We start from the raw sequence: 11,173 nt of genomic DNA, 5'->3' as shown, positions 1-11,173 counted from the left end.
GACATGAACCCCATCAAAAACCTCTGGGCCATACTCGACCGGCAAGTCAAGAAACAACCAAAAAAAACCAACTTTGAAGAGCGATCTACTCCAAGTTTTTAAGCATGAGTGGATGAAAATCCCACAATCTAAAATTGACGAGATGATTCTCACGATGCCCCAAAAAATCAACAAACTCCACGAAGCAAAAGGAAGATCTACTAGATATTAATTAAATTATAAATATATCAATTCATGTGAATATGACTGAAAAATTACATTTTTTCTGAAAAGGTGGTGTCTATTTACTTGTGACCACACTGTGTATATAAAGATAAACACTTACAATATATCTTACTCAATTTTGTTGATGTGTTATTTTCCTAAAGACTACAATGGTAGCTAAAATCTCAGAGTAATCTGCCATCAAATGTTAATAACCAAGATTTTTTTAAAACTTGCAAAAATTTGAAAAATAAAAGTGTTAACAAATGCCCTGTTTGCAAAGAAATTTGATATTTAAAATGGAAATAAAATGATCATAGAAATACAGATTTTAAGTTTTAATATTTATTTGAGACCAGAACAAATTATAGTAAATATAACCAATTATGTTTGTCACAAGACAATAGTATTAGGCTTAGTGGATTTTTAAACACTATATTCCATATTCGGTCTCTTAGTTTTTCAATAGTATTTTCATCAGAATAAAAACTGTTAGGGTATGAATGCCTTTTCTAAGCTGGCAAAGCATAATTATAACTAAGTTACATAACACCAGCATTCACAACGTAACAGTCACTGTTGCAACACATGGCTTATTTTAATAGCATTTCAGCCCACTACTGTGTTTGTTGTGTCCCAGCTAGCCTGGAGATCTCTGGTATTCAGTGTAACTCATCACTGGCTATGGATATGGTGGACACAGTGTGGTTGAAACACTATTTTATATTTTTCTTCTTTGAAAAACTTTAAGGGATCAAATAAAGAATGTAATAATTAAAAATCCAATAAGCTTACAACAAATAAAATCATATATCACCAGCAAAAGACATTCACTCCATTGGAATAGTAAATATAACTTACATTTGAATGTATACTCATAAAAACAAAAACTATGCTAACACTAGAATTGAAATGACATTTGTTCACTTTCTAGATAACAAAAAATAAATAAATTAATACTTACAGTTTTAGTACAGCTAGGTTGGCTTCCAGATCATAAGCATTTTCCCTGGCTTGGATATCTACATAGCGTTCTAGAGTTGCCAGATTTTCAGGGTTATATCTGATGAAGAATGTTTGAAGTTAACAATATAGAATGAATGTATTTTTCTCAAAAGGCAGCTGTTAGATAATAATACTGATCAGTAATTTCAACACAATTTCATACATGGTAAATAAATGATAAACTGTCAAGTGGAATTATTAGTGATTTAGGATGAAATATAAAATTTTATATCCTTATTTATTATGTCAGGTGTGTAAATTATAATGTTTTTTTTTACAAGGTATACAGCTAAGTGTTTAATAAACTAAAATAAAAACATATTTGAACTTTTAAAAACTGATTACTGCACTATTTTATTTGAGTCTGACATTTGTGTCTATTGTAGATCAATATAAGATACAAAGATCACCTTTTTGGAGTAATATCAATGACAAAAAGATAATAGAAACAGAAGTAAATGTAGATTAGAGTATATTTGAATGTAATAAGGCATTATATGTTGTTTTTATCTTAAAACATGCATTTATGTTAAACATTAAAAACAATGTATGTTTGTTACCAAAATGTGGGGCTTTATTAACTACTAGGATCCAATAATAGATAAAATATATTGTTAAACAAGAGGAAATCTTCAATAGCTGTGGCTGTAATTAGATCTCAAATCAGTCAAGAGATGGAGCCAAGAGTTAAAAGTTTGCTCAGAGCCATTCTATGAGCAGCTATGCTGTGGCTAAAAAAAAAAAAAGCACTATACATACACAATAGGAAATGTACCAGTATTTATAAGTATTCTATGTAGTAATGGCACATTGTCCAGTGTTAGGTGAGAGTATTTTTGACCAAATGAAATGCCAAAGTTTACCAACAACTCCAAGAAACAATTGAGTAGAAAATATTTACACTTTGCCCACACCTTAATGTCTACCTCTCAATCTTGACAAATTGGCATTGTTATTACTAACACAAGCTTCATTTGGCATTATGATTCTATCAGTATCAGTACAAACTTCCAAGTTCATTATCTTATTACCGGCTCTACTTTCATTATATGATACAACACTGGCAAAAACCTCTCATTCCTTCCCTGCACTGTTCATAACATTTTTGCCATGCCATGTCTGCCACTAATTACACAAGCAACTGCTCAGTTGAAAGTTTGTAGGACTATCAGCCAAATTACGTTCAAAAATATGCTTTGATCTCCTCATTTTAGGAATCAATATCTAACATTCTCCAACGAACAAGTCTATCCCCCCAAAGATTGAAAATTTCTTTCACAAAAACCTTTCAGGTAGCCAATATCAAGCAGCAGATATAGATGTGTCTCCTGGACAATAATACGTATTATAAACTTATAGTATTTTTTTTTCCAAGAAAAATATATATATCCAAGAGAAAACATGAAAGATAAAGATACAATGGTAACTCTATTTAAAGAAACAAATGATCTTCAGGCAATATATGAACAAAACCTTAGTTTCATCAATTAAGATAACCAATATCAGAAGGAAAAGACACAGAGGATATAAAATCTATCAGTTTCCAGTTTCAATATTGCCTTACTTTTTATTGAAATATCATATGCAGTTTGATACATCATTTAACTAAAAGTATTAACTCAGTCTCTCTCTCTTCTCTCTATATATATATATAATATGGCACTCAATATAATTTAAGAAAGTATCAGCTTGTGAGAATATAATAGTTTCTAATCCAAATACAATAGCTTGATTATTTATACTTTATAGTTTTAGCACAAACATGAAAAAAAATGACTTCTTTTAAATTTCTCTTTCTTTAAAAATATAAAACATAAGTATATTGTGAAATCCCTGTTTGTTTAAAAGCATTTCTGTGTTTATCGTGCAAAGTAAAATTTGTATTTGAAACCATTGAAGTCTTATATCTTTTGTAATTATCAATGACAATTAATATAACAGTTCAATATATTGTACATCTATTTCCAATAAAACATTTTTCCAGAAGAACTGGTTCTTAATTTTCACCTTCTTTTTTTAAAAAAATATACTAGGTGTACTTCCGCAGGTTCCCCCCAAAGTGTTCTATTTCAAGAGTAAATGAAACCAAAATTAAGAGTAACATATTTTTACCCACAGCATAATAATTCATAGAATGGCTCTGAGTTTTTCAAGTACAAACTTTTAGCTCAAAGCTCCATCATCTCTTGACTGATTTGAGATCTAATTACAATTTTGGACTCTGGAGGCCAAACCCTTTCAACTGATGTATTGAATCACGTCCAAGGTCTCACAGATTAGTTTACTCTAATCCTGCCTAAAAGAATTTCAATTTGAGGGTAGGCTAGTAGAGTAATAAAATCAAATCAGGTATACACACGCCCTATGCTTGGTATTGCTGGAACATAAAAATATAACTAATAGATGGGGAAAAAAGGTATCATAGATTAATTTACTCTAATCCTGCAAAAAAGAATTAAGTGCTGCAGTTATTGACAATTCCCTCTTGTTATTTCTTGCTTTTGAAGTCATGCTGTGATGTTGCCTACAGAGTGCATAATTCTTCTCGTGATTCATGCCATGCTCACATTTTACTGACATCATGACAATACAAATTGCAATGTTAAGTGTTCCTTATGTGATGTCATTTTAATGTCTACTGATTGACTGTCAGACAACACACTACTGTATAGTAGAGTGAGTGGTTAAAATAGGTGACCCCTCTAAGCAGCCTTTGCCCCTCATTCCGGAGAAATTATAAATTTCTTTTAAAATAAGTTATACTGCTGTTGATATTAAAGAATGATCTAATTTAACTATTTTGTTTTGCTTATCATAACAATTATTAATGTATTTTTTAACTCCATTTATAACTCTCCAATATTCAGTTATAAAAAAAAGATCCTTTATCCAAGCTGAGATCATCTATAAGATACATTCCAATTTTTATCCAATAATGGAGAACTTAAATTTGTTTTTTTAATATTTACTTTTGGATTATATCAATGGTTCCATGATAAAATAATTTTTAGTTATAATGTATACAATCCATAGATTCTGCCAAGGCTGACAAAACAAGATATTTTAAATGTTACTTTTGATACTTATCTTCTTACTACCATAACATATAAGAATTTGTATTTGCAGAAAGTAAAATAAAATTGTATTATTATATGATTTCAATAACCTATGTATTCCAGTAATTTTTACTACTTTAATGTAACTAGCAGAAATACCTGCCCTCCGGGCAGATATAACTACTAGTTCCCACGGAAGGCCATTGGACCTGCGACATTTTTCTGGAATTGTCTGATAGTTCTACAACAATGTACTCGTACTTGACATTCAATAATGTTCACCATCCTTGAGAAAAAGGATTTCTATTGAAATTTTAGTTTAAAAATGAGCGTTCATCACAGCATTACGTCACAGAGTAGATTTTATTGAAGTATTTCTTTCTAGATACAGTTATCGATGAAAGCGCCTTGCATTTCTGTGGCAACAGTTATGAGATTTTCACTGAAGAAAAACAATTTTTTTAAAGTTTGTTTTTGATTGTTTTATACTTGAAACTTACTCCTTATTTGTAATTGTTTATCTGGTTAAATCTGAAACGTATCATTTTTATGGAAATTTCAAATTTTTTATTTATTGCTTAACTATAAAAATACTGCCTAGTTATAAAAATATTACCTAGTTATGATTGGTGATGATCAATGCAGTAGTTCCAAGATCGAGTTTTGAACGTATAAATCGTAAGCTCCATTATAATAAGATATTCAAGTTCTATCGTATTTAAATCTCTTCATATTCTTTAATAAATTTTCTAGATATAATATGTAGTTTATTATCCCATATAAATTTATAAAGCATATTATTGATATTCTTTATAGTTATTGAGGACGTATTTGGTCAACTTCCTATGAAAAAATCAATTTCAAAACTCAAATTATTTGTAAATTAATAGACATTATGCATTAATATTGAATGTTAAGACTATGAATAAGATGGCTGATTATGGTCTATGCATCACTTTTTTCAACCAATTGAAAAATAATTGGTACTACAGGACAGAATCATTATATAATAATTAAACTTATTTGAAATATATTTTTTAAACAACAAAAAGTTGACCAACTTAATACTAATAAATACCACAAGGCAGAGTTATTATATTATAATGAAACTTATTGAAAATATACTTTCTAAACAACAAAATGTTGACGAACTTATTTCATCAAATAGTAACTCGGAAAACTGAATCATCATCTGTTTCACTGATGTTGTATTAACTGGAACTTACCATGATGTCCTATCATGGGTTAAAATAACTCCTTGAACTGATTAATAACTACTTTTGAAACCATATGATCACATAAATGGGTCATAACTTTGATTATAAAGAACATCATGTTTCATTCAAAAATTTTTTTGAAATTTTTGTATGTCATTACTTTTTAACAGTGCATTTATTTCTGTCATCAAGTATGTAATAAACTTATGCATATATTCAAAACTATGTTTTGTCATTATTTGGTGTAGTAATAGCTGTATTTGGTTTTGTTTTCCTCAAGAAAAAAATCTCCCCAAATTTTTAGTATTGATCTCCCACTGAGCTTGTCTGCTGGAATCACCATATGCATCACCACACTGAGCACTTAGACCATCCAAGTGCAAACTTAACTACATCTTCAAGGTTCAAAATTTTGATTATGCTAGCCAAATCAGTCTCCCTATTTATGTTATACATTGGGAGCTGGTAGCATGCATTTGAACAAAACTTATTATCTGTTGATATTTTCTTTTAAATTTCTTGTTTCCGTTCCTTAAGACCCTAACACACTGTTGACCAAAATATGTGCATGTACAGAACATAAAATGTTAACAGTACCGTAACTCAAGGATGACACAAGTGATTTTCAGTCTAAAAGTTGATTTACACTCAGAAAGCACATAATTTATTTATTCTTAATCACAATTAATCAAATTTACAAAGTTGGAGAAACATGTTGTGAACTGAGTGTTAACTACATATAGTCTACCAAAAATAATTACCAGTATTTATAGAGAAATATGGCTGTTTCACAATACCGCATTATTCAGTTGCTTCAAGAATAAGTAGCATTTATATTAAACTTAATTATCTCCTGAAGAAGCAATTTCATTACTGTTCTTTTTCAACATCAAAATACTTTACTGGCTTGTTTTAAGCTTCACACAAAATATCAAGAACCTTCATAATGAGATCACTCATGATAATATAAAAAAGCAAAATAAATGTACAGCTGTAAAACACATAAGGCAGTTCAGAACAAGTCAATTTCAAATCTTGCTAGAATATTTTATTAGAGCTATTCATTTAAAATACTTACCTATCTATACCCTTCAACATTGAAGCCACAGTTACCCTCATAACTTCTGCCATACTTTACGGTTTCAAGACTAAAAAATTAAAATAAAATATTTTGGGAGGATTAAATCAGAATTTATTTAATGAAAACACTAATAGATAAAAGAGATAAGATATTAAGCTTTATTTTTTAATAATCCTTTTATTTTCAACAAATGGGAACTGTATATAACTACTAAAAACAAAAAAAAAAGGCTTTTCTTATCTGGTCAGTGATTAACCTATAAGTTTGGAGAAGGGCCTGCAAAGATTGAAAGTATTGAGTAAGAATACACCAATTGTCTGTAGGCTCGAGAACATATAGTTCATACAAATATAAATAACTCTTAATATTAAGAAACAAAACTGTTCCCAGATTTTCAGTGCTTACCTGTATGTACCATAAATATGTATGTGTGTCTTTCATAGCAAAGCCACACCATGCTAAAAAATAGCTAGTTACTTTTTTAATATACTAATGTATTCCTGTAGAAAGTTTTCTTTTGCTCGTCTTTTTTAGCTTCAGACAAATATTTTAATTGGCTAACATGATTGTGGATCATGGTTGGTGGGTATATACATATATATATATAAAAAGATGAAATGTTTGTATCTTAACTCCCCCGAGCCTATTGGGCCAATCTAAACCAAATTTTATATGTAAACACTATGGACTACGGGGAATGTTCTTGGGGACAACATTCAACTTAACCCTATTTCTATTCTTTAAAGCCTGTTGGTCAGTTGCCCCCCAGCCTATTGAGTCAATCACAAACAATCTTGGCTAGTTGACACTTTAGACAATGTCAAATATTCTAAAGGGTTTCAAGGTAAGGCCAAAGTATGAAAGTTACTGGATTGTATCTCAAACAACCATGCTTTTCTCATAGTCAGTGAGATGTAGGGACATTGTAGGGTAGGATCACCTCAAAATCTTTATTTGTTAGTAGATGGAAAGCAAACTATAAATGTTGTTTATGAAGAAGCTTTGTTATAATTATAAAATTTTGAGATAAAGTTCATGTTCGAGTTATTACTTTGAAATATATGATTGCTGTTGAACTTACATTGTTTTAATTAAGTTTTAAACATTCCCTGTCAGTTGATGGGTATTTCAGCTTGTTATGAATAGAATTAAGTTATGGTGACTGGGGTTAATTTTTTATTAATTTTGAAGGGGGGAAATACATTGTTAGGGATAAATAATTACTCCATTTCAAGAATAGGGCCAATTTTGGCCCCAATATATGTAGTAGATTAATCAATGCTGATCTATAAAAGTTTGAATGTAATGTATGAAGTTCAAGTACTTTAGCAAAAATTCAAGAAAAAAAAACAATACAAAAAAAATGGAAAACATTGTGTCTTTGATTCTCACATTATAAACCTTTGTTCCCACTTTGCATTATTATGGGTTCTATTTTTACTGGAACCATTTTTAGTGTGTCCTACCTCCTCCTTTACATCATTACCAGACACCCTCATACAAGTAGAAGATTAAATGGAAATATGTAAACTTGTTAAATTATTTTCAAATCTGTTTTATTTTAGACAAATATTTGCACATTTGACTATATGTTACTAGAAACTCCTCATGTCTAGTCAACTTCAGAGTATTTTTGCAAAGTGTCAAGAGTAATATTTGTCTTTTATGAGATTTTAAGATGCAACTATTATGGAGGAAAAGAACATGTCTGACATGTTAAAGAATATTTTCCTACTCTTTTTACTAGGGAAGAAGGTGGGAGGGATTTTACCTTAAACATATTTTTGTTGAAAAAGAAGTTTTAGAATGATATGAAAAACTTCCAATTAGAAAGGCTTTGATAAAAAAGAGAGGGAAATACTTTTAATTGTTATTTTTCAATGTCCTCTTGATATCAAGTTAATTTTTTGATGATAGGTAGATCATCAAGTGATTCTTTTTTTTATTTTAAACAATACCTAGATACCTACTAATTTCAATTTTTAAATGGCTCCTTAAACTAATCTCAGCATGTTTCTAATATATTAACTTTAACTTTTAATTACTGTGGTTGAAATAGACTTATCAGTAACTAAGCTCCTCAAGATTCTTTGTTTAAAAATATTTCACTATGGTATTTAAGTCACCATATGCTTACTTGTGATTTAATATTACAATTTTTTTGTTATGTTACAAGTCAAAATATCATAAGTGTGGAATGTTTATTGCTGCTCTATTGGCTTCTTTAGTTATTTTTTAGTGACTGACCTACTCAGGAGATGTTTAGTTACTAGTTTGAAACATTTAAACTGTGAATCAAGACTCAATGATTTGAACTTGCTTACTCTGAAATGAAGAATGACTTAATACAACATGAATCAGCCTGTGATCATGTTTACATTTTTTTAGAGAGCTTAAATAATCTCTTTATGGAAGGTTTGTTGGTGAAGTGGAAAGAAGAGATAGAAGGAAATATGTATAACCTATGAATGAATGCCTAGATTCAAACAGGTTTTCAAGAACAATTTATCTTCTCATTAATTGTTAACTTATGTAAGTTGTGGAAAGGTTTGCCAGAAGATGGGGTGTTATGATAGTGTGAATTATTTTATGTTTATGTTGTATAATGTTATGATGTAAGGTGTTATATTCAAGTCAAGCTAATTTCTTTGTGGCTCAGGACAGCTTGGCACCTGGACATTTCGGCCTTTGGAACTTGGATGATTCAGCCCTTCATCTGGACATCTTGGCCTCAGATATTTGATTGGTTTAGTCACATTAACAGTTTGAATTGTTGAATAAAATGTTAGTAGATTTTTCTTTGATCTTAAAGGCATTAAAATTTAATGGGGTAAATTAATAAGTAATTGTTAAAAAGAGTAAAGTACACTAATTTGTTTTGTTATCAACTAGCTTAGTTAGGAAACTACACACACACACACTGATATATAATAGGAATACATGCCTTCAAAGGATACATTTCAAATGATATCATAATGGCAGTGTCCTAAGGATCACCTAAGTACCTCACACCATATATTTGTCACTATATTGCCTATAATGAACAATATACACATCCACAAAAAAGTCAGAAATATATTATCTTTGGTACCAAATTGTTAAGCATTAATTTCTTTGTTGGGAGACAACAATGGGCCAAAAGGCCTGCTATCTAGCATTTTTTTATGTTCTAATTTAATGGAGGTCAAAGCATCTAATCCATGGCATTACTGCTAATACTAACAGTAGAGTTATCCTGATGGTAGCATTATTTCAATAGAGGAAACTATTTCATCAGCCTACTTCATATTGCTTTTTGGAAAAATAATTAATAAATAAATAAATTGATATTAGTAGGCTTCTACTCAATTATAGAAGTTTTCAAGTTAACTTATATACAATTACAAATACGTTTTAACTTTGAACTTAACAGTTTTACATGTTACTAGTAACAGAAAAATGATATCTTTATCCCTGTCACTTTAATTTTATGAACTCGAACTTCAAGTTCAAGACATAACTAAAGTGAAAGTTCGTTTGTAATCTCAGTTTCTGTGCTTTATTAAAGCCTTTAGTTTTATCATATCGTTTATGCTAAACAGTAAACGTCAAACTCAAAGTAGTAGCCAGTGCAAAACTATAAAAACATACTTCAGTTCAAGTTCAAGATTAAGCAGAAACATACTGGATGACTAGAATTACTACTTTAACTTTAAGTATTAGCGATTACTAAAGTAATGCTAGAATTTACATTATTACTATACAGTAGAAAAGTAAAATAATGTTAGTTTTGTTACTACTACTACAAGTATGACTAGTGCTAGCAGTAGTAGTACTGCTAGAGAATAACGTCATCGTAAATCTTAATAATTAACATTCAGTACAATCGTTCTTTTTTTGACTGATACAATAAAACAGAAAAGCAAATAATTTTCCTAATTCCTTGATAAGTGTCAAAACGAAACAGAAGCTTGTACTTACAAATTGTTAATAAGAGTTAAATTTACCGTTCAGATCATTAGAGTAACACGTTTCCTACGTGTTAGGGACTATCAATACAACGCCCTCTCATCAACAATGTTTTTGAAACGCTCTTTGTTTGAAAAACGAGATGAGCTTGGGCCATCGATGCTATCGAAACCCGATTTTTAACGAAAAAACACACAAAAAGCCTGGAGTGACACAATTTTTTGTTAAATTAAAAAATAAAGGCGCTGCTTAATTTCTATGTTTATAGTGTTTCTATTATATTTTCTTCTTGCAGTGATTTCATCCATGTTTAGAATTATTAGAAAATTTTGTTTTTATCTAAATGATACAAAAATTATCCTGTCATCTGATCATTTTGGTTTACAAGAGTTTTGGCTAGAGACGGAGAAAATTATGAACTTAGCATCTATATCTATCTATTCATCTCTTGTTTTTCGTTTGTGCAATTTATGAGACCAGCAAACTGTGCTTAAATCTGGTAGACAATATATGAATGAGTTTTACTTAGAAGTAACCTCCTCTGTGACAATTTGACAATATAAAAATTTCTAAGTTCCTACTTTCATAACTAGTAATGAATATGTCTTTTGGTAGACATATTCATTGCTTTCATTTTTTTTTTGAAGTTGTTCTGCATGTAG

The 11,173-nt window shown here is 29.8% G+C and overlaps 1 protein-coding gene across 2 annotated transcripts in view; it reads right to left on the bottom strand.

Moving 5' to 3' along the window:
- LOC106470698 (eukaryotic translation initiation factor 3 subunit K-like) overlaps positions 1-10,625 on the bottom strand; it is a 20,320-nt gene extending 9,695 nt beyond the window's left edge. The window contains exons 1-3 of one of the 2 annotated variants that reach the window (XM_013931264.2): positions 10,550-10,625; positions 6,561-6,630; positions 1,169-1,267 (exon numbers count right to left, since the gene is read on the bottom strand). In XM_013931264.2, the coding sequence (XP_013786718.1) occupies positions 1,169-1,267; positions 6,561-6,613 (152 nt within the window). In that variant the 5' untranslated portion in view covers positions 6,614-6,630; positions 10,550-10,625. Of the gene's footprint in view, positions 1-1,168; positions 1,268-6,560; positions 6,631-10,523 lie in introns of both variants that reach the window. The other variant, XM_013931262.2, reaches the window with a different exon arrangement.
- Between the last annotated feature and the right edge of the window lie 548 nt (positions 10,626-11,173).

This window comes from Limulus polyphemus, unplaced genomic scaffold, assembly GCF_000517525.1.
Source record: "Limulus polyphemus unplaced genomic scaffold, Limulus_polyphemus-2.1.2 Scaffold4168, whole genome shotgun sequence".
Classification (NCBI taxonomy): Eukaryota; Metazoa; Arthropoda; class Merostomata; order Xiphosura; family Limulidae; genus Limulus; species Limulus polyphemus.
Note: the sequence above shows the minus strand (reverse complement) of the source record. Positions and strands in the feature narration are given on the sequence as shown.